Genomic DNA, 25,735 nt, shown 5'->3' with positions numbered 1-25,735 from the left:
TGGCCACTTTCCTAAGTTCATTTTAAATCCTGTTTTCAGTTTGGAAATGGCCGATGAGATTATGCGTCTTGTCACGCCTCTACCAACTGCAGCGTCTCCGATAAGAAAAAGTAAGACTGGTAAATGAAACTGGTATTTTTTTGGTGGTTCATCTGATTTTTTAAGTATTTTCTAGAATGTGAAAGCGAAAAGGAGCAGCCCACTCGATCGTGTCCTGTTTGTGCTTGTAAAATGAAAGGAGTGACGTATCCCGCAGCCCGCTCCTCATCAGTGTCCCGAGCATCCAGATTTAGCGTTGTGTTCTCCGGTGCTCTCCTTGCTTCAGCCGTTTGAGGAACAACTCAGTTGCCTTCTGTGGATCTTTGATTTCTTTCTATGCTGACAAATCAATGAGTAACAATAAACATTTTTCTATTCTATTCTATTTTCTATTTTTCTATCATCTACCGAAGCTAAATTCCTTGTAAATGTAATTTTACTTGGCCAATAAATCTGAAATCTGAAAATTACAATTTTCATGCACAACAATGAAATATTTAATACTGGGGTAAAATCCCCCCAAAAACATGAAGTTAATGAGAAAAATTACACAACATTCTGCAATAGGAAGTCACACAGCTATAGGAAATTTATCCTTTAATAGGGTAAGGCAGACCACAAAGTACTTGTTCATAAAGCATTAAGAAAGATTCCTACAGCTTGCTCAATGCTCTATTGTTTTTTGTTACGTCCCCCATCTAGGTAGGGATTAGGGCTGGGCGATATGGCAAAAATAGAATATCACGATTTTTCCAATATTTTATCACAATTTCGATTTTATCACGATTTTTTATCCATGAATAGCACAACTTCAATTGCATATTAAAGAAGAGAAACATTGAATAAATAAACATTTATTCATATTAGGGATAATCAGCACAGTGCTAACACACTTATGTTTTAAACTCACACCAGAGATGATAAAAGCCCTGAGAGAAGCAATTACAAAAATCAGTTTTTCTCCTTTTTCAAGTAACTTAACATAAATTAAAATCGTAAACATATTTAAAGTGCAAACATGTCAATTGCAAACGTATTGTGCAAACATTAACTTGTTCAAAATACTATGTAGCTCCCAGTTGCTCATGTAGAGGATAGTTAAGCTCAAATACGGCTCTGATGTGCGGCTGGACCAGAGATCGCTTGTGGTAGCAAAAAACTGCTCATTCTGAATATTTTCTGCAACAAGTCTCTAAATAAAGTAAAATTTTCCAGTGCAGATTGGAGACAACCCATAGAAGCACTGATTTGATCTCATTTCAGAGAAAAATAGAACAGGTTAGATGTACCTAATAAATAAAATTACTAACATACTCAGGAATCTTTCTTTGCTTCACTGTTCTGGTGCTGAAAACATCACTAATGCGGATCAAAGGAGATACACAGATGAATGCACCTCTTATTTATTATTTGGAGACTACATTTACTGCAGCTGGCAGAGGCAGAGATCGTTTCTATTGATACACGAATATACAGAATCATTTTAAATGTTAATAGGGGAAGACTGCAGGAGGGAGCGGTAAAATACAGGGTGTCCCCAGCAAAAACAAGAAACTACGAGTCTGATGAAACCCGCTGGTTTTCCATCAGGCAGTCACGGGGCAGCTCCAACGACCCAGTGACCGAGCTCAGTCGGTACCGACACCGGCTCTGCAGAGGGTGAACGAGCCGAGGCGAGGTCGTTTTCCTGCTTCAGAAGAAGCGTCCAACGTGCTTTTACGCTTTCTCCGAGACATGTCACGTCGCTAAGTTGTTAGCGCCGCGCGCTAAGGAAACCCTGCGATCCTCTTCGGAACGAAAACCTCGTTGTCGCTCAGCCGCGGACGAAGCCATGTTTGTTCACACACAAGTGAAAACAAGCGGGGCACTAATATATTACTATGACTCACTCTGATTGGTTAAGGGTCAAACAAAGGTGTGTCATTCGCCTGGGGTAAGTTCACTTTTCATTCAGAGGCAGAAATTCAACAGCAGAGCTGTGAATCGTGATAAAACGGTCTCTCAAAAATGACAGACCGTCAGATGTGTAGATCATAAAACGGTCTAAAATCGTCATCGCCCAGCCCTAGTAGGGATGCAACCTGACAATCGTAAAGAGGAGATCATACAAGAGTTTTATGTGCAATATCAAATAAAAGTTTATTAACAAGAGTTCTCTGGAGTGGTTGGTTCAAACCTAGTGGGGGGAAGAGGGTAAGTGAGAGGTGCCAAGTCGATGAACATCAATAAAACAAACACAACCTAGCTCAAGCACTTGCCTCAAGTCAAAACAACAAAGCAAATCCCTAACCATCTTCTCTACAAAATGAGGTTGTAAAATCATGTACAAGTGGTGGCACTCTATCAGTACCCAGTGCTTACAGACACTAACCATCTATGTGAGCAAATGTATAGGGTACCCCATTTTACCTGGTCCACAACCTCCCCACCACATACCTGTAAACCATCTACACATGCAGGCTGTCAGGACACAACCAACAACCGAGTTAACAAAAAGAGGCTGAGTGCTTCAGGCGTGCTCCTTTTATCGATGACTTCCTCAACACAAATCACAACCACCAATAGGGAGCAGGCATGGGAGGTCCCTACCAATCCCAGGAAGCCTGCACCTGAGGAGCATAATATAATCAGTCAGACTCAGTCAACCAGAAAGAAACAGTAAAAACAACCAGAAGTGCTTGGCACGTGACACCCCCACACTTACAAGCCCAACAATGTCAGGGCAGGTTCGTAATGTTAGCAAAGCGCTCGGGACAAGGCCTTGGGATACTCCAATACTACTCCAGATACCGTAAGGGTGTGACCACTTTTGGAGCATCTCACATGATATTTTGCTCCACCACTGGACTGTGAAATAGTTAATGCCAAGAGAAGTCTCTTGTGGGGAAGAAAACAAGCCATGTACCCAGAAAACAGATTTAGGTTGGAAAAAGTCCTCACATCATTGTAAAGCAAGTCATAGCGGAGACTGGACCAACCGCAAAGCTACAGAATGAAGTTCATTAGATCTGCAAGACACAAACAAAAGAAACAACATTTCCGGATGTAACCACAGCACTTGAATCAGACTTTTCAGAGACATCATTGGAAGAGACACGCATTTCACAAGAAGATCTTCGCTTCATAGCAAAGCTACAAGAAAGGATCAAGCAAAAACAAGATGGACATTAAGAAATGTCATTGCCTTTCAAAAGCAACAGACCAAACCTTTCTAATGACAACATTTAAGCAGTCTTGAACGCAGACTATGTAAACTTCACGGAGGATCTTATTGCACATGGTAATGCAGAGAAAGTACCAGAGGAAGACTCTGTAATAGCCCTTCCTGGTACATTTCACGGGCAGCCGCAAACGAAACCGTCAGCAAGCAAGGTGAAGAGAATCCGTTTCTGTGTTTTAAAAAAGAACCAAAAATGGAATTAGAAATCAGACACAGCAAGAACGTACCAGAGATGTTTAAAGAACGTCCTGCAACAGTTATGTCAAGAGAAGGTTGGATGGGACGAGCCACTCTCAGACCCACTTGATGCGCAGAGGGAATCCCGGCTCGTAGATCTTCTAAACTTGTCAAAGATGCATGACGTTGTTATTCTTCAAGAGGATAACTCTCCTAGGAACAAGTGGAAACTTGCAAAGGTGTATCCAAGCACAGATGGAAGAATCAGAAATGTGAAGCTCAGTGACTCATTCTTGGACAAGGATGTGAAAAGGACTGTCAGACCAGCGTATCTTCATAGGCCAGTAAACAAAACTGTGTTGTTGCTAGAAGCAGAGTGAAAGCTGCAACGTAAATATACTCCTATTACAATATTATGTGTTTGAGGTAAAACCACACTAGGCTGTGATTTGTTGGGAGGTTTATTTATAATTTAGTTAAAGTAATATTTTTGCATTGTGCATTTTTTATTTCTTATTCAGACAGTGTTTTAAATGAATGAGGCTGTAGCATACTATTGGCTATTTCTTACCAAAAGAAATTTTTCATGTTGCTAACAGTGTTGGGAGTAACGTGGTACTAAAGTAATTAATTACTGTAATGCATTGCTTTTCGCTGTAATGTGGTAATGTAAGGCATTACAGGGGAAAAAAAATTGTAATATTTACTCTGTACGGTTGTCAGTAACGCGGTTATTACGATGCATTTTTAAACCCAGAATCAAGATGTGGGTTTCCTAAAAATTCAAATTGCGGGAAGCCTGAATAAAGATCCAGTATCCACATATATGACGTCATTTATGGACTCAGCTTTGCGGGCATTCTCTGAGCAGAGAGGACGCAGCGGTGATGGCTCAAATACTCCAGCTGTGTCCTGTACGCGGCCGCTTTTATATTCACTAAATCGCTCCACCAAAACAAAGTCATTCGTTTGTGATCGTTTATATCAGCCCATATTCTCTGGTACTTCATGTACTTTTCAGCTGAGTTCATAATCTGTGCCCCGGTGGTTTCAACTCATTGCTGCTGGTTCGGTAGATCCCTTTGGCTGATTGGTTAGAAAGTAGGAAATCTAGGAAACGGAGAAAACATGCAGCATGCAGGAATGTTAGAGAGAGAAAGGGCCGGAAATTATTCACATAAAATCAAAAAAACAAAACAAAGTGCTTGAAAAGAAAAAAAGTAGGTAGATTTATCCCCAATACACATTTTTACCAGTGAAAAGCAATAATATATAAGCATTTAATATTTATACATGTGATAGAATCAGATCACCCCAGAAGTCAGTCCCACATCCAGGGCCGTATCAAGGCATTTGGGGACCAAGGCAAATATAGGCTTGGAGCCCCCACCACCTCACTCCCTGCTCAGTTAATCTAAGATGGCAGCGTGCTGAGAGTACAGATTGTTGTTGTTTTTATTTAGTAAACAATCATTTTAAAGCACTGTTATTATATCTGACTGTTTCTAACAGCAATCCTAGCTCAGACACCACATCACCTTCCACATATATGTCATGAGCTCACTGAGCGTCACATGACCAGATTCATACTGAAGTTGTTTTGGTGAAAGTAACTTCAAGTAATGCAAAAGTAGTGTAATGCCTTACATTTTTAAATAAGTAATATTGTATTGTAATGAATTACTTTAAAATGAAGGTAATAAGTAATAAATAATGCATTACAGTTTTGAAGTAACTTGCCCAACACTGGTTGCTAATATCACATTTTAACGGGGTTAATTACTGTCAGTATTCATGTGAAACACTTTATATCCAAATTAAAAAAATGAATCTCTAGAAAGGAGACAGACCTTCTAAAGCCCTTGACAGACAACTAATAAACCAGGATGACTCATTCCATACAACACCAGACATTTCTGCCTTTATTTGTTATAACCGTGACGATTATGGCTCACAGATGATGAAAACCTCTCAGAATATTGAGAAAAGGTTCAATATTCAGACTCAAAAAATCACAGTCTAATCAGCTAATGAATCCAGAACACCCGCTACTTCTCATTTCTCCTGTTATATGTAGTATAAACGCATTAATGGCAGGCTCTCCAACTCTTAGGTTTCATTTATTGTGGTTGCTTTTTGACTGAATCACATTAAAACAGCTGGCCCCATTTGTAGTAATACTTTTATTGGTCGATAGAGCTCCCCACAAACCAAAACTGGCTGTACTGTTATCTGAGTTCCTCTTAGTGCTCACAAAGTGCAGTTGTGCAGCTCAAACCGAGCTTGTCCTGACGTGATTTCTGTGGTTGGCGCTTCGACCACAGATGGAAGTAATGGCTGCATGGGAAATGATGTTAACGTGGTGTTAGTGGCTCCCTGGAGGCTAGCAGACGACAGCTGCTCTCCTCTCAACGTCTCTTTCTTCGTCTCGGGTCATAAATACCCAAATCGATACAAACCTTTTTAAGGTGTTTAGGAGCTTTTTTCACTAGCCTTAAGGATAGACTACATATATATTAAATGATCAATAAGATGTGATGTTCATACTAATATGAAATATCAATCTGATTGGTCTTTGAATGTTTAATCAGAAGATTTTGGTTTCTTTATATGAAATTTACGAAAAAAGTTATCAAAATTCTAAACTATCTAGAAACTGAGAATAAAAAAATTGAATTTGGATTCATCTTAACAGTTAGCGGGTTTTAACCTCGTTCCACTGTTATGAACTTAGTCGTCACAGATCTGCAGAAACCCCCAGCATGACAACATCAAAGCCAACCAAGTCTGTACGTTATGTTTAGACATTACAGTAATTACATGAAATGAATTTATGCTTTGGGTATACAGTAATCCCTTGTTTATCGCGGTAGATGTGTTCCAGACCTGGCCGCAATAGGTGAAAATCCGCGAAGTAGGGACTCCCAGCATGCCCCTCGCGGGGATTCCCTCCACGTCGCACCTACGTCACAAACCGCGGCTATAAATGGAAGTCGCCTTTCCAGCTCACCACTCAGTCATCGTTTCTTCAGATTCATGATCAGAGTTTCCAACCTACCGATCAATCCAACGAACTATCAGCTCATAGTAAGTTATCTTACTTACTTCTGGAAAGCCCGGCATTTCCGTGTCACTTCGTTGACGCTCGAACGCTCGGGGGTTTCCTAGATCAGCCGGCGTTTCACCGACGCTCTCACTTCCGCGTCTGTGAAAGCACGCTCCCTATTGAATTATCGTATGATCACATTCTCTTTTTGTGGGTAAAACTCAAGAAAAAAATTTTTTTACTTGTTTTTTTTTAGTTTTATTACAAAAAGTGCATTTTATGATGAAATTGATGAAAAAAAAAAACAAGAATTTCTTGATATTTCGCATAGAAAAATACCGCGAATCTGCGAATTCCCCCTGAAAAATGCTCCAAAGAAAAAATCTGCGAAGCAGCGAATCCACAATGAACGAACCGCGAAGTAGCGAGGGATTACTGTAATAATAATAATAATAACTATAATAATGATTATGATGACAGTAGAAGATGTGTTCAGCATATCAGAAGGTCAAATGCACCTTATCCAGCTAACACAGAGTCCAGATAAACATAACTTCACACATGTTTTTGATGCATGATCAAAGCTTTCTTCCTGAGAGAGTGGGAGTGTCCTGGAGCTTGGTTAAACTAACCATCACCAGCTTCAGAACGAGTTCTTGAACCAACACCACGGAGGAAAAGGGGAACAGCTGTCCCTGAAAACCTCCACCTGCTGTTCCAGTCACGCCGACCAGAATAGCTAAAGAATAAACGAACTGTAACCAGCTAACGAAGACTCTACCCAGAGTTGTTGATTTCTGAGTTAAGTTAAGAGGAAAAACTCCTTCAGAGTTACGGGCTTTGAGAAGCAAATTGTTCCACCAGTCGAGTGACCCAAGAAGACATCTCAGGACCGATTTGGTCGTGCTAGAGGTCTTTCTACCAACCTCGTGCCTGGAGGAAACCCATCTCCACCTGGACACTTCGGATCCAAAACGGGGGTCTTCGGATTGGGTGAGGTAGACCTCGACAGAATGTGTTTGATGCTGGTTTCTCTCTAAATAACTCAGTTAGCCTCAAAACATCCTTTACATCCAGAACGCTTCCAACCAGACCTAGCAAACCGAGCTCACCGATCAAATTTCCATGAACAGTGCTCTGCAGTATCACCCGACGTGGTCCTACGAATAGACCTCACATTCCGGTGACCCTGGAGGGGGTACTGGACTGTGAGGCTCTCATGGACACGGGTTCAGATTATACCTTCATGTCCAGCTCTCTCTGGGAGCAGGTCCGCATGGCTGCAGCTGCACAGGGTCGCGTCATAGGACTCACAACCTGCGTTAGGCAGATCCAACCGTTCTCTGCAGACCGGGGATCCTTGTCGGATGTGGTATCCATCAACTTCACAGTGGGAGACATGTGTTTGTGACTAACGTCGAAGCGCTTCCTTTCGTAGTGGGAGGAGACCTGTTACGACGCCTTGACGCCGGCATTTCATTTAAAGATTGGACACTCCAAACTGAGGCGACCCAACCGATGCCCTTGGCGTCCCTTGGGCACCTCATTACAGGTTCAGGCTGTGACAAAGTCAACGGAACCATCAACCTGGTGAGTCCTTGATGATCCTCCCCGCTTTCCTCAGGCACCGCTTCCTGTAGATGTCCTGGAGGGAGGGCAGCTCACCTCCAATAATCCTTTCTGCTCACCGCACTACTCTCTGGAGAGCTTTGCGGTTGTAAGCGGTGCTGTTGCCATACCAGGTGGTGATGCATCCAGTGAGGATGCTCTCAATGGCACAGCGATAGAAGGTCCTGAGGATGTGGCGGCTCATGCCAAATCTTTTCAGTCTCCTGAGAAAGAAGAGGCGCTGCTGTGCCTTCTTCACTGTAATGTTCGTGTGCACTGACCACGTAAGATCCTCGGCCAGATGAACTCTAAGGAAACGGAAGCTGCTCACCCTCTCCACAGCGTCGCCGTTGATGGTGATGGGGGTGTGTATTCCTCTGCTCTGCTCAGTTTAAAATTGTTAGTAATAAATTTCTTCATTTTTAAACGTGCCTCATGATTGAAACGAAACACAGAAAAGGTATAATATTTCAGTTTTTTTAAAAGCAAAGATCCTAGCTTCTGATTCAAAATAACTTTTGCTGTTAAATTTAATTATCTAAATTAAACATTAATCTTTGGATTAAAATTAGATCAAACAGGTTGATGTATGAACTTAGACCGATATGTAAGTATCCGGGATATTTATATGTATGATATAAGCTTCATAGGTTAATCTGATTGGTCGGAATCTCCACTGAACAGCAGCAGAGGTGATTCCAGTGTGCGGTTAACTCTACAAACCCAAGACATGCAGAATCAATACTCGTCGGGCAGATTGAGTAAAGTAAAGTTCTTTATTGTTAAACGGGAACAAAAATAGCACAGGGAAGTCCTGTGGGAGTGAGCGGAGCAGCTCGAGTCCAAGTTGCACTCGGGATGAATGGGGGAGGCGGGGGAGCTGAGGTGAGCGCTGGGCAGAGGGTGAGTGATCCGGGGTTGTGAGGTCGCAGAGCAGGGCCAACAGGAACCACGGAGGAGGATGGGACGTGGTGTATGAATCCAGAGTACAAAAACAGCGAACGGGAAGCAGGTGGAGTGAGGATCCTGAAGGGAGGGAAACAAACACCAGGCATAAGGGATCATCCAAAAACAGTCCGAGGTCAAAATCCAAGTATCCAATAACGAGAACAAGCGAGCTAACGAGAAAGAGTATGAAGGGCTGGGGCTACCTAAACTGGTGCAATCATCCGGCGTAGTGAGGCGTCTCCATCCTCCTTTTAAACCCGCCCCCTCCGCTCCTCACCTGTGGGGAATCAGCTCCATCATGGTTAGAGTGGAGATGGTGTCACTCACCTCTGCCCGGGTACATGACAGTGCCCCCCCCCCCCCCCCCCCCCCAATGCACGCCCCCTGGCGTCCCAGCACCATGATGAGGGAGGGGTCCTCGATGAAGGACCAAGAATTCAGGAAAGCTGACCAAGCCGCAGACCAAGGCTCCACACTCAGCAGCAAACGTGGCAGGGGGAGGGCAGGTGAAGATGTGTATCAGCACAGGGAGAACCAAGAGAGGGGAGGAGTCCAAAACCCCACCTGACATATACATTCACACACTCCCTCCCTCATGCTCACACATACACACCCTATTCACTCTGGTCCTGGTACCGCTGCACAAAGGGTACAACCATCCCGGGACCAGCTTTAGTCCGGTTCTGCTGGGGTGATGAAGAGCAGGCACCCCCATCCAACGCCGAGCAAAGCAACCCACCACCCCACTAGAAAAAGATTCCTTTTAACACATCACTGATTAATGCACACAATGTTAAACACTTTGGGATTTAAACATTCAACACATTTGATCATATCAACCTATAAAGTTGTAAAGTAATTTATGATTCAAGGATGATGAAGTTCATTCAGAGTGAAAGTGCAGAAGTCTCGTCTTCTGCATGGCTTTTGTCACAGCCGAGATACAGTAAGTGTGCTAGGAGCTATTATAGGTCTTGTGCAGTGCCTTTCTTATTTGGAGGCCAGACAGATGGGACGCCTCCCTGCATGTGTGACACAGTTTGCATCTGCAAGTGAAAAACTTCATTTCTGTTCATTTTAATGAAATTCTTGACCTTTGTGTATGCTACAAATGTGTTTTTTGCCTTTTACCCTTTAGCTGAAGCAGACACATTCCATGTCATTGCTTTATGAGTGTGGCTCATGCAGTAGTGGAATAAATAGTCTATTTAAACCAGACAGAAATCACCAATTTGAAGGTAAAATGCTCACATCATCAAACCTTGAGGATTGTATTACAGGAATTCTTCTTCTTTGAACAGAAAATAAAACAAGAAAATAAAAATCTGATAAATTTGAGTTCAACTTTTGACCTGAAAGGTTCTCTATAATTATATTTTACATTCTACTTTCTTACTTACTAATTAATCAAAACACCTGCAAAGGAGTCTGGAGCCTTTAAATTAGGGATGGACAATATATCGGCATCAATATCTGTATTGGCCGATGCTGGTCATTTTTTAGCATATTGTTATTGGTTTGCCTGTTTCAGAGGGTGAGGGGGGTGATGTGTAATTGTTTAGTCATGTGAACCGTGAATGAAATCATCTCAGAAGCATAAATGTGTGTGGTGTGTGTACATGATAACGTATATTCAACTTTAATAAATTTCATTTTAAACAAAATCTTCTGATTTTAGAGGCATTAATGTCAGTATATCGGTATCGGCATGTATCGATTATCGGCCATAACAGTGATCTTAATATCGGTATCGGCGCAAAACTTTCATATCGGTGCCTCGCTATTTAAAATGACTTCTCAGTCTAAAATTAGTGACGTAGATGGACTTTTGCACCTAATTCATGATAATTCATGTTTATTCTGTAAAGATTTTCTGGTCCCTGTGAAAGCAAGGCCACTCAGCCACAGGTATCTCCAACACAATTCAAAAGTATGGAGAGCAGCATCGTGTGAAAACAAGTCTAAGTAGCTGCTGGTGAGCCTGAAACCCTCCTCAGAACAACTGACACCACAATATCTCTGATCAGCGGCTGGCAGCTCCACTCAGATGACACGAGAAACCGCCCAGACCAACGTCAGTCCGACTGTCTGCAGCAGAACATGTCCGCGCGTGCGCGTGCGTGTGTGCGTGTGTGTGTGTGTGTGTGTGTGTGTGTGTGTGTGTGTGTGTGTGTGAGATATGGTCAGAAGGACAGACAGGCAGACAGATGGGGAGATTTGACAGCTTCTGATCCAATGACAGTCCATTATGGACTAGTTCTGAGTGACTGGTGTGTAATGGAAGTGCTCAGTGGGTTTTGATGGCATTAGACTGAAAGTGGCTGTAAGTGAGTTAGAGTGTAATGTTATTTCCTGGATATGGTTAGACGTGTGTGTTAGGATGTGGACTCTGATCCATGAGGCTAATAGTCGCCTTTCACACAAAATGACTTCTCCTCCACTTACTGAGGTCCATATCTCACTTCATGTGGTTTCTTTTTCTACATTACACTGACTGTTTAATGGAAGTGGTGTTATGAAGCGTTGCGTTTGTGTAAAAAAAGCATGTTTAAACACACACACACACACACACAGAGCCCGCTAGCAGAACATAAATGTTATTTTTTTAACAAAGACAACGACAACGTCCACGTTATAGTCTCTAAAACAGGCTTAATCATGAAAAACTGGGTTTTACAAACTTTTGGAACATGTCCTGGATGAACACAGCCAACAAGGTCCTAGATCCAACATCAGGAGCTCACCGAAACACGATCAGCCGGAACAACGAGGCACGGGGCGAGAGTTTACTACTCTAACATCCAGCTGCACAGCGAGGCTGAAATTACGTTTTCCTACAAAGAACAACTGACCTCAGACGTGTGTGTGTGTGCGTGCGCGCGTGCGTGCGTGTGTGTGTGCGTGTGTGTGTGTGTGTGTGTTGGAGGGGTGTCTTTAGACTTCTGTAGGAGGGAAGCAGATGTGGCTCAGACATCTGGCCGTGCCGGACCAGAAGCATCACGTCTTCGTCCTTCATGAAGAGATTGTAAACCAACTCAGACGTTCGCTTGTGGCTTTGGACCTAAAATCTTCCGTCGCGGAGCTTTTCTGCCTTCTTCATCCACATACAGAAGCAATGTGGTCGTGTGTGAAAAACTTCTTCACTTATGAAACGACTAAATCGGTGGTCGTGAAGAGCTGGACGATCGGCATCATCAACAGGATCGTGCAACTCATCATCATTTCGTACTTTGTGGGGTGAGTGTAGATCTGGTCTAACCAATCATCAGTCAGAGGCTTTATGATGAGGCTGTAAATAACGGTGATTGTTACTGTAACGAGGTGGTTGAGGGCTAATTTTTGTGATGTAATATGGCCCAGGACATCACATTTCTGCCTATACACATCCATCAGGTGTGGTTTCAGCGACATCTCCTCTAGATTTAAATTAAAACTTTATTCGTTTCAACAGAGTCTTCAACTTTGTATTTGAAAATTTGAACTGCTAAATAACAAGTTGTCTGAGGTCCTGGGAAAGGAAACGTTCACACCGGAAAAATATGGTGTTTTTTTTTTACACCATTCCAGGGAAAGGTCATGTTGTGCTCCGGGAACTGATTCCATTAGATCTGCTTTTATCGCAGCTGAGGATTCTGGGAAAGATTTCATTGGAAGAAATATAAACTAACACAATGTGTTTCCTTGGATAAGTCAGAGGTGGGGTCTCACCACGCACACACTCAGAACTTCCTGCAACCTTTCACAATAAGTCACAAATATTAACAGAAACACAAAATCCTTTGTTCTGACTTGTGTGATTGTGCTGTCATAAGATAGTGTTAACACTAAAATAAACAACTAAACACACACACACACACACACACGCCCACCTTGCTTATAGTGGTACTGCCCTTAGGAAAATGTTGCCGGGAGTATCTGGTTGGCTGAGGGCCGCACCAATAACAAGTGACTATCGTGAGGAGCCATTTAGGTTTGCACCTTGGTAGTTGCACAGGTCATGTGACCAGCCTCTGCCAGCAATAGCAGGAGCCTTTTGCAGATGCACAACCTTCTCTGGATGTAGAGTCACCAATGGGGTCATCTGTGCTACTTCAGAGCTCGGCTGAGCCCATGCTAGCCAGACCGCTCGAGTGTTCTTGTGGCTTAGATGAGCCTCAGTTTGAGAAGCTTCACTCTACAGAAGCAGCTGGAACAGAGAGCTAGGGTTAGCATCGACCAGAGAGCCATCATTCAAGCAGGTTGAGATTTGTTTTGGTCTACATGGGAAATTACACAATGAAATAAAAGTTGGAAAATGGAAAATTTTTATAAAAAGCTATATTTAGAAGAAAAAATACCTCCACGGAGCGTTCAGAGGTGAGCAGAATGAATGTACAGTTCCTCCTTTAAAAGCTATATTTACGTCCTCCATGACCGTCTGGAACTCGCTCCTACAACCCCTCCACAACGGCTGACCTCTCCACCGTCACAACTCTTCTCGACTCATTCCAAAACTGTCTGCTTTTCATTGCTGCATTATCTGTTCAATCTGGATTTTTACAGCATCTCTGAACTTCTGCTGCTGCAGCTCTTAGAGTCACTAAAGCATGTACCCCCCCCCCCCCCCCCCACCACCACCACCACCACCACAGTGTGGAGTTGTGACACACGTCTTACTTTTATTCTTTAGTTTATGCTCCGAACATCAGCACTGAACTAACAGGCCTTTCTTCACTAAAACGTAGCTGAACTAGAACTTGTTTAATCAGTGATGACGTTTAACAATTGCACTGATATGATCAGCAGACGAAATAAAACGTTGGGGAATTCCAGACATTGTGTTCACATTATCATTTTAACCTGACAAAAACATTTATCCAGAGCAAGTTTTGACAAGTTTTCAGGTTTCCTTACATCTAAAGGAACCGGTCTTGAAATCATATAATTGTTTGATTGGTGAGGTCATGGTCACGTGGGTGAGTAGGTCACTTGTAATTTGGATCAATCAGCAGTCTTAAAGGAGCATCAGGAGATGATTGACTGAAAACCTGACAAATATTACAACAATGGGTTTTTTTAGTTGTTGTTTTTGTTCAACCTGAAACAATAGACCCCTAAACATCTTAGGCCCCTGGCCACAACCCCAGTTGGCTGTACTTTAGGGCGACTTTGAGCACACAATAAATGAACCGCCTCTTTCAACAACTGAAGAAGTCTTCTACAGATGCAAACAACTCCTTTTTCTAGATATAAAGTCATCAATGAGGTCATCTGATACTCTACTGCTCTCAGCCTCTCTGTGAAAAGGCCAACACTGGCTCATGAACATATTCATAGGATTCTACTGAACTCACAGATGGCCAGTCCACCACAGGACAGGTCTGATGGCCATCCTCCCCCACAATCCAAGCCAACTCACAACACGACAACAAAGTTGATCATCAAACTGCGGCCTGAGCTATCCTGGTACCAAGAGCACATAAAGACATGGTGTTCATTATAAACCACAGTCCAAAAACAAAACACAGCTCCGAGTCAGATCAAGGGGACGTTCCTCCCAATCACACATTTCCAGGTTTCACTGTCATGGGCTCCTTCCCAACAAGAGAAGTGATATTCCACGTATCGAGAGTCAGTTTCTGTAGCTGAGGATTAGACAGCCAAGGTCCCTGCTTTTGGCTACCACCCACCACCCACTGCACCCGACCCTTTTGGTCCCTCCCACAAATGGTGAGCCCATGGGAAAGGGGACCCATGTATCCTCTTTGAAGAAGAAGTGCTGTCCGTGGTGCTGAAAAATAGAGAGTAGAAGGTGTGTTGAAGATGCAGTTCTGGTGGGAACCTTGACAATTATGAATATTCAAGAAGACAAGGCCTTTGAAGATGCTGTCAGATGGTTATGAGGCAGCAGTCGGGCCTGGGTCGAGCATAGTCCAGTGTTTTGATGGAGAGCCAGGTGGATTCTCCAGCTCAGTGCTGGTTAAATGTTTTTAAGTCTTCCCCTTGCCTTTTTTCACAAGTCTACCTAAGCAAAGTTCTGAAAGGTTTCTGCATGGAATCTTTTTTTTTAACTTTGCATTCACGCTGTCGTGAAGTTAACTCATTAATTGCCATTGTCGACAAAAGTCGTCATTTTAAATCCAACCGCATTTTTTTACTGTGTGGGCATCGGAACGAACCCCCCACCATGAGAACAAGCATCCCAGCTCTAACGCCGATCTTCATCCGTGCATGTCACACGTCACGTGATCAGAAAGCAGAACACCCATGCGTTAGGAGATTATTTTGGGCCACTGCTGTAAAAAAAGTGAGGCACGAACCGGAAAAGCTTCTGCCGATCACAATTCAACAATGGATTGTGAAAGAACGGATAACGCTTGAAACACTTTTTTTGTGTCAAATTTCTAATCGTTTGGTGTTAGTTGAATAGGGAGGTCACCGCAGTTTGGTGTGCCGATTGGAGGAAAAACTTCCGCAAACACGCAGAGTTCAACTTCCACTAGGAGCTTGGTGAGAGAGAGCGTTTGGCTGCCACCGACAATCCGCTTTGATTGGTGTATAAATGGGTTCAGAGGTCATTGTATACAGGCCTGATAGGCTCATGACACAACATGTGATACATTACATGTCATATCCTCTATTAGTGCATTTCAAAATAAAAGCCCAAATGCTAATACACCCATTGACATGTAAATAACATCACACCAGAGCACATATTCTAACACCCCCACTTTTTCTGACCATTCGTGTGGAATGAAAACAATACATTCTTACACACCAAACAAAAAGCTGTTTAACCTGGTAAGTTTACATGAGATTCGTCATTAGGTCTGCAACCACGCTGTCAGTCGGACAACACCTTAAAGATATGTTTCCCTATTTCAGCGTTGACCTAAAAAGTGATACTTTACATCTATGTGTTTACAACATCGCCTTTTCACGGGGTCCTTTGCTATAGCAACAGTGCCCTGGTTGTCTTCATTAATCCTAGGTGATGTGTACTCATATTTACTAATGTGCTCAAGGAGTTGCATCAAGTACAAACACTCCAGTACTGTTACAGGCTATGACACATATTCTGCTTCACAAGTCAACAAGGCAACTGTGGACTGCTTTCTGCTTCTCTATGAGATAAGGGGTCATCTGATCTCTCAGAGAGACTGATACAGCAACCTGTTGAACTCCCATGATCTGTCTCATCTGCGACCCAGTCTGCATCACCTTATGCATGCAGGCCGAGTCTGTGGTCATCACATTTTTTGTAACACAGCTCTTTATCAGTAGCACCACTCAGATACCATAAGTAGTCCATTGTTGCTCGGTTGGGTGTGAGAAGTACTGAGATAGTTTAATTTTCATTCCATCAACAACATTTTGTAACGAAATAACATCGTAATTATTGCAGTGTACCATAATCTTGTGCCAAGTGTGAACACATTTTGCAGTCCCCATTTTTAAATAAGGGGACCACACTTATTGAGGAGGTCTTTAAAGTACTCTTCCCACTGACCCACAACAAGGTCAGTATCACAAAGGTCCACACCTTCAGCCACTACCTCTCTCACATTGCACAAGACCTCTTTGGCCGCTCACATGAAAAGGGAGACCCACATCTCCTCTTTGGGTTGTGCAATGCCGGGCTCCAGGGGTGAAATCCTGGCCACCAGGAAGTCACCAGTCTGCCCCCTTGGCTCCACTTTGGCCTTCAAGGTCTGGCTCCAGAGGGAGACCCCAATGAATTGTGACCAGGCAAAGTAACACTGTTTCCAATTTAGAAAATCTTCATAGGGGGTCTTTGGGCTGCACATTGTTTGATCCCTTACGTAGGACCAGTTTGCCATGGGTCATCCTACCATACCATACCATACCATACCATACCATACCATACCATACCATACTACCATACCATACCATACCATACCATAACATACCATACTACCATACCATACCATACCATACCATACCATACCATAACATACCATACTACCATACCATACCATACCATACCATACCATACCATAACATACCATACTACCATACCATACCATACAATAACATACCATACATACCATACCATACCATACAATAACATACCATACATACCATACCATAACATACCATACTACCATACCATACCATACCATACCATACCATACCATAACATACCATACTACCATACCATACCATACAATAACATACCATACATACCATACCATACCATAACATACCATACTACCATACTACCATACCATACCATACCACACCATAACATACCATACTACCATACCATACCATACTACCATACCATACCATACCATACCATACCATACCATACTACCATACCATACCATACCATACCATACCATAACATACCATACTACCATACCATACCATACCATAACATACCATACATACCATACCATACCATACCATAACATACCATACTACCATACCATACCATACCATACTACCATACCATACCATACCATACCATACCATACCATACTACCATACCATACTACCATACCATACCATACCATACCATACCATACTACCACACCATATCATACCATACCATACCATACCATACCATACTACCATACCATACCATACCATACCATAACATACCATACATACCATACATACCATACCATACCATAACATACCATACTACCATACCATAACATACCATACTACCATACCATACCATACCATACCATAACATACCATACCATACCATACCATAACATACCATACTACCATACCATACCATACCATACCATACCATACCATACCATACTACCATACCATACCATACCATACCATACTACCATACCATACCATACCATAACATACCATACATACCATACCATACCATACCATACCATACCATACCATACCATAACATACCATACTACCATACCATACCATACCATACCATACCATAACATACCATACTACCATACCATACCATACCATAACATACCATACTACCATACCATACCATACCATAACATACCATACATACCATACCATACCATACCATACCATACCATACCATAACATACCATACTACCATACCATACCATACCATACCATAACATACCATACTACCATACCATACCATACCATACCATACTACCATACCATACCATACCATACCATACCATACTACCATACCATACCATACTACCATACCATACCATACCATACCATACCATACCACACATACCATACCATACCATACTACCATACCATACCATACCATACCATACCATAACATACCATACTACCATACCATACCATACCATAACATACCATACATACCATACCATACCATACCATAACATACCATACTACCATACCATACCATACCATACTACCATACCATACCATACCATACTACCATACCATACCATACTACCATACCATACCATACCATACCATACCATACCATACTACCACACCATACCATACCATACCATACCATACTACCATACCATACCATACCATACCATACCATAACATACCATACATACCATACCATACCATACCATAACATACCATACTACCATACCATACCATACCATACTACCATACCATACCATACCATACCATACTACCATACCATACCATACTACCATACCATACCATACCATACCATACCATACTACCACACCATATCATACCATACCATACCATACCATACCATACCATACCATACTACCATACCATACCATACCATAACATACCATACATACCATACCATACCATACCATAACATACCATACTACCATACCATAACATACCATACTACCATACCATACCATACCATACCATAACATACCATACCATACCATACCATACCATACCATACCATAACATACCATACTACCATACCATACCATACCATACCATACTACCATACCATACCATACCATACCATACTACCATACCATACCATACCATAACATACCATACATACCATACCATACCATACCATAACATACCATACTACCATACCATAACATACCATACTACCATACCATACCATACCATAACATACCATACATACCATACCATACCATACCATACCATACCATACCATACCATAACATACCATACTACCATACCATACCATACCATACCATAACATACCATACTACCATACCATACCATACCATACCATACCATACTACCATACCATACCATACCATACCATACCATACCATACCATACTACCATACCATACCATACCATACCATACTACCATACCATATCATACCATACCATACCATACTACCATACCATACCATACCATACCATACCATACCATACCATAACATACCATACATACCATACCATACCATAACATACCATACTACCATACCATACCATACCATAACATACCATACTACCATACCATACCATAACATACCATACATACCATACCATACCATACCATACCATACCATAACATACCATACTACCATACCATACCATACCATATCATACCATACCATACCATACCATACTACCATACCATATCATACCATACCATACCATCCCATACCACGTTATTTATAGAGCACTTTTAACATGGCATTACCACCAACCAAAGCGCTGCACATTGCCAAACAACACAGGCAGAAATAGTCACATAGGTGATAAAACCAGTTAAAAAGAACAAATTTTAGATTGAACATCCAAGGTGGAAAAGAAGTTGCCTAACCTGGATAGGTTGTGAGTTCCAAAGTTTTGGGGCACAGATAGAAAAAGCTATTTTTCCCGTGGGTCTTCAAATGTGCCTTAGAGACAGTGGGGGGCCGTGATCTGCAGACCTAAGCGCACGAGGAGGGTGGTAGAAATACCCGGACAGCTTCACTTCTAGGATCACACCATGATAAAGTGGCAGTCCACTAATTAAAGTCAACAAAATTATAAAACTTGTTACAAACAGTTTTTCCATTTCTAAGATGTAAATGTTTTGTTTCAATGTTTTTGAACTACAGACATTATTTTACCTTGGAGATAAAATGTGTGTGTGTGTGTGTGTGTGTGTGTGTGTGTGTGTGTGTGTGTGTGTGTGTGTGTGTGTATGTGTGTGTGTGTGCGCGTGTGTGTGTGTGTGTGTGTGCGTGTGTGTGTGTGTGTGTGCGTGCGTGTCAGATGGGTGTTTCTCTGGGAAAAGGCCTACCAGGTGAGAGACACAGCAATCGAGTCTTCGGTCATGACCAAGGTGAAAGGTTTTGGGATCTACAACAACCGGGTCATGGATGTTGCAGACTACGTCACCCCGACCCAGGTACAGCTTAGTGTGTGTGCGTGTTTGTTGGGGTCCAGCTTGCTGACTTGTGCAGTAACACTGATGCTTACTTTCTGCAGGGGGGCTCTGTCTTCTGCATCATCACTAAAATGATCACTACAGAGAACCAGGTCCAAGGATACTGCCCTGAGGTGAGCCACCGTCCCTGACACACGCTGAGGGTCTGTGGACCTCACTGCTTCTGTGATCCCTCTGAGGGTGGTCCGGGGTTTGAGCTGCTGGTTTAGCTGTTGTCTTTTAAAGTTCGGGGTTTTGTAAAAACTGTACATTCTCCTCTGGGAAAGTCAGGCGTGTAAAACATCCGAGACAAAACCTTAAAGGGGAACTCTGGCTGTTCAAACAACACGCGAGCAAACATTAGAAGTTCTTTTAAACAAAAACAAAAACTGGACTCAGACTTTTTATTGGGCTGCAGATTAGTAAAAGTCCCAACGTAAAAATTAAAAAGAGCAACTAAGGACGAAATGTCTTGTCTCTATTTACAGACAGCAGCTCTTTTATCTCAAGTTCTCCAAAATAAATTTTTTCTTTGGACAGATATGGATTCAGGATATGTTTATGACAGAACACATGTCAGCTGTACAGAGTCAGGAAGCTTGTGTCCACATACACACACACACACACACACACACACACACACACACACACACACACACACACACACACACACACACACACACACACACACACACACACACACACACACTTTGGCCTCTACCAGGGCCGGTTTTGCCAATAGGCGATGCAGGCTGAGGCGGCCGTCTGGGGCACAAATTTGCAGAATAAAGAAACGTTCATCAGATGTTTGCATGTGCGGTGTTTGACTAGACGTTGAAACGATGAAGTTCAGAAGTTTCTGAAATACTCACACCAGCCCATCTGGCACCAGCAAACATACCACATTCAAAGTCACTTAAATCATCTTTCTGAAGCTCAGTTTGAACTGCAGCGAATGGTCTTGACCATGTCATCATGCCTAAATGCACTGAGTTGCCACCATGTGATTGGCTGATAAGTAATATGAGATTACGAGCAGTTGAACAGGTGTACCTACTAATGTTGCAGGTGAGTTACACTCTAACGTTGGATAGACAACCGTCCTGATGTTTTAAAATAGCTACAAATAGGGTTTTTCAACGCTAAATAATAATTTCTGCATCAAACTACAAAAATGTCAGACTGGGGTGGGGTAGATGGTTCTGCTCCCCGGAGGTGGTTGAGGAGGCGCCAGGTTTTTACTCTGCAGTAACTTTACGACTGCTCAGTGAGTGTAAGGAGCTGCTAATCAAAAACAAACCATCCACTCATAGCGGGGGTAAGGTGAGTTGTTGTTTGGCTTAATCTCGCCGTCGCTATAGCAACCCCATGCTGCTGCTGCCTGGTGCTGCCCTTGCACTAAAACGTCTCCTTCTCAGACTTTCCTCAGGACAGTGGTGGCGGTGGGGTCTGTAGAGCTGCAACAGTGAGGGATTCAGACCTACATACTGCAGTTCGACTGTATATGGACCGCAACTGAATGATTTAGACATAAAAAAGAAGATGATATGAATGATTTGTCCCCTTCAACAAGAAGAAATCTTGAGCAGAACCTGGCTCAGGCCTAGTCCACACGTAGCCGGGTTTTTTAAAACGAATATTCGCCCCTCCAAAAACTTGCATCCACACCACCTCGTTTTAAAAACAAACTCTGTCCACACGTACCCGGATAAATACGTTGTTAAGGACATGCCAGACCTGTAGGCGGCAGTACTTCCCCCGTTCTTAACCTCGTCCTTCGTCTGTGGTCTTCCGCAAGGAGCAGTAATTCCACTTGCAAAAACAAACAAGCAAAAAGCGCTTGGACGATTGATAAAGCGAGCGCAGCTCTGAGGGCATCCATGCTGTCGGCTAGTGTAAACACAGGTCGCACACGTGATGTCAGCATGTTTTTGTCGCGGAAAGTGACGTTGCGGACCTTAAAACTCCGGTTTTGTCCGTCCACACGCAGACACCCAAAACGGAGAAAACGCAGATCTTCACTTTGGCCGGAGTTTTTAAAAAGATCCGTTTTCGTGTGAAAAAACTCCGTTTTCGTGTGGATGACAGGCCAAAACGTAGAAAAATATCTACGTTTTGGCAGATCCCCGGCTACGTGTGAGAAGACAGAGCAGATACACACACAAAATATCTCTTGTTGCCAGCAGACTTGGATTCAGACCCGTGCTGCCATCGCTCAGGCTAAAACAACGCCCACTATGCCAGGCAGCGCGGTTACTGACATTCGACCCGCCTGACGTCACCTTCATGCTTTCCTTGTCCCGCTGTGACTTCTTGCTTTGCTGTTTCCACACGACTAGGAGTTACTAGAATAGTGTGCCTGCCCATTTCCCCCCAGAGCGTGTGTGTCTGTGTCGCAAATGAAAAAGCAAATTCCAAATTCAGAGCTCTCTAATCTGCATTTCTGTCGCGTCCATGGTGCTTTTTTTAAGTCTTCCTACCATTGGAAGATCCTACAGGCCGATGGGAGTGAGCGTGTCTGTGGAAACTGTGTAAATAATAATGAACGTCGTAAACTCCTGTCGGGTCAGTCGGGCTTGACTGTCCTCGTGACACAACTCAGTCTAAAAGTCTTCTCCACTGATTACTGATAGGTAATTAGATTTATCCCATATTACCTTAAAGGACGACACACCCGTAGAGAGAGAGAGAGATTATTTGTAATGTCCATGTGGGTGAATCAACATGCAAGAAGCTGGGCCCAACCAACCAGCCCCCACTCTGCTCCAGCCTCAGCCTTCCGCTCTTACCAGCTCTGCATACCCTCCACCATTATGTTTGGTAATTAAATGTTAAGTAATATTTAATCTCCATAACCCTGGAACCTGAAATAAACACACATGACAACAAGGAAGACATTTTACCCTGAGTCCCCAAAACATGGAGAGTTAACACAGAGAAACCTCCTCCGAGGCTTCCCCACGTCACTCCCCTGTGCTCCCAGTTCGTCAGGGGCTTTATTCACAAATCGATGGGGGGAGAAGGCGGGCCTTCTCAAGTTACAGAGGTACAGAGTTTTCTCAATCAACATAACAGCCAACACAGAGATGCATGATGTGTTATGGCATCTTTTAGGCCTCAAAAAGGTACATATATAAAAATACCCAACAATTACACGATTCTAAACACTCATTTTTTCTTCAGGGTTTTCATTAAAAACTTGGGAACGAACACAAATCACTCACGAATTACGACGCAGTATTTAAAGAAGCAGTCGGTATCCAGTCCGTGAAATAACTGATGAGATTCTTCTAAATGTTCTGAACTCTGTGTGTTCTGCAGAGTGGGAGGAAGTACGTTTGTACCCACAACAGCAACTGCACACGGTTCCTCCACAAGCCAGCAGACTACGGTGACTTCTCGTCCGGTTTAGATTTTTTGGTTTTCAGTATTCTCGTTTCAACCTTTGTCTTCTGCTGTCCTTGTGTAGGAATTCCCACCGGGAGATGCGTTCCTTTTAATTCCAACGTCAGCAGTTGTGAAATTAAAGGCTGGTGTCCTGCAGAGATCGACACCATCAAGACGTGAGAAGATGCTGTGCATGTTTATATAAAATGGTTTTATAAAGACGACACCTGCTACAGATGATTTATTTTTTTAATCATGTTAGAGGAGTACAACCTGGCTCACCTGAAGCACCCGAGCCTCCGAGAGGTAAAGAAGTGATTGTTCTGCCTGTCTTTGTTCTCAGGGACCCCATGGAGGAGGTGAAAAATTTCACAATCTTCATCAAGAACAGCATTCGCTTCCCGACCTTCGACTACACCAAGTATTACACTGCTTGACATTACGCCTCATTTCCACCCGACACTAGCATGGGCCCTGGGTGATCCGGTCACAAGGAAACAGTTCTGATGTGGCTCCTTTCCACCGCTCAGCACAGATCCTCGTTCATCGAGCTTGTTTACACTCACAACAGGGCCAGAAAACAGTTGAAGGGACTTTCTATGCAAACTTTATGAAGAAAGATGTGATGAAAAAATGTACGCAACTTTAAGCAAACTTTGGACCTGGGATAAGTACATTTTGGAGCTGGTGAGACGGTTAAATGTTTAATTTCAGATGCATTTTCAGACTTGTAGCCCTTTGCGCGCACACACACACACACACACACACACACACACACACACACACACACACACACACACACACACACACACAGCACAGCAGTGCAGTCATGGATTCCTTAAACCATCTCATTCCAGTGGGAATTAGCCATCATGCTGATATTTGTTTGATGTGATTAACAATCCAAGACCATGGTGCCCCAAGTGGAGGGGTTTGAGTATCTCGGGGTCTTGTTCACGAGTGAGACAGCGTGAGATCGATAGGTGGATTGGTGCTGCGTCTGCGGTGATGCGGCGCTGTACCGGTCTGTCGTGGTGAAGAGAGAGCTGAGCCGGAAGTAGCTTTGGGTAGTGATTGAAAGAATGAGATCCCAGATACAAGTTGTCATAATGAGCTTTCTCTGCAGATGGCTGGACTCACCCCCAGAGATAGGGTGAGAAGCATCCGGGAGGGGCTCGGAGTAGATCCACCTCTTCTTCATATCCAGAGGAGCCAATGGCCTCCGGTCAGGAAGCCTCCTGAATGTCTCCTGGGTACGTTACGTCCAACTGGGAGGAGGCTTAAAGTAAGACCCAGGACATGCTAGGGGGACCATGTCTCTTGTCTGGCCAGGGAACGCCTTAGGATTCCCTTGGAAGAGTTGGCCCAAGTAGCTGGGAAGAGGGAAGTCTGGGCCTCCCTGCTTAGGCTACCGCCCTTCCGGCCTGACCCTGGATAAGTGGAGGAATATCAATGGATGGATGGATGAAGAACCGTTTTCCCTGCCTAAACTCCTTTTAGGTAAATTAAATGTTTTTGTTCCCCTTTAGATCTAGAACATATCAGCAGCTCCTGAGCACCACAGTGCCGCTGTTGTTGATGATATCAAAGATTATTGCCATCTCTGCATTCACAGGACCGCTTCTTTTTAGTTTTGATTTGTTTCTCATGTTTTCTGTCAGCCGTGATCGTTCTGTGGCTCCACAACCCGCCGATGAAGCAACACAGTGCCATTTGATTGGAATAAAGCATTTTTTGTGCATACATCATGCCCTAGCCAAGACGACTCCTTTGGTTGTCATGGTTACCTGTCAAATGCTGCTGATAGGCACTTTATTTGTACGTACATATGGTAGTTTGCCTTGTTCATTAATGGAAACACAAAGCTCATTTCTATGACAGATGAGATTTATAAGCCAGAAACTGCCGCGGCCGTAGGTTAGCATGTTTTCATAGGTCAGATTATTAGTAATTTTTGTAGCTGAGCTTAAAGTTCTGGGCTCAGAAGCAGCTGCTTGACTTGCCGAGT

General features: G+C 43.1%; 1 protein-coding gene across 2 annotated transcripts in view; it reads left to right on the top strand.

Annotated features, from left to right (window-relative positions):
- p2rx3b (purinergic receptor P2X, ligand-gated ion channel, 3b) overlaps nucleotides 1-25,735 on the top strand; it is a 50,015-nt gene that overhangs the window by 9,790 nt on the left and 14,490 nt on the right. Inside the window, exons 2-7 of one of the 2 annotated variants that reach the window (XM_054751852.2) lie at nucleotides 11,977-12,275; nucleotides 20,187-20,322; nucleotides 20,403-20,474; nucleotides 23,662-23,731; nucleotides 23,810-23,903; nucleotides 24,071-24,148. In XM_054751852.2, coding sequence (XP_054607827.1) covers nucleotides 11,977-12,275; nucleotides 20,187-20,322; nucleotides 20,403-20,474; nucleotides 23,662-23,731; nucleotides 23,810-23,903; nucleotides 24,071-24,148 — 749 coding nt within the window. The remainder of the gene's footprint in view (nucleotides 1-11,976; nucleotides 12,276-20,186; nucleotides 20,323-20,402; nucleotides 20,475-23,661; nucleotides 23,732-23,809; nucleotides 23,904-24,070; nucleotides 24,149-25,735) is intronic. The other variant, XM_070553622.1, reaches the window with a different exon arrangement.

This window comes from Nothobranchius furzeri, chromosome 7 (genome assembly GCF_043380555.1).
Source record: "Nothobranchius furzeri strain GRZ-AD chromosome 7, NfurGRZ-RIMD1, whole genome shotgun sequence".
Taxonomy (NCBI): Eukaryota; Metazoa; Chordata; class Actinopteri; order Cyprinodontiformes; family Nothobranchiidae; genus Nothobranchius; species Nothobranchius furzeri.
This window is presented reverse-complemented; position numbering and strand designations above follow the sequence as displayed.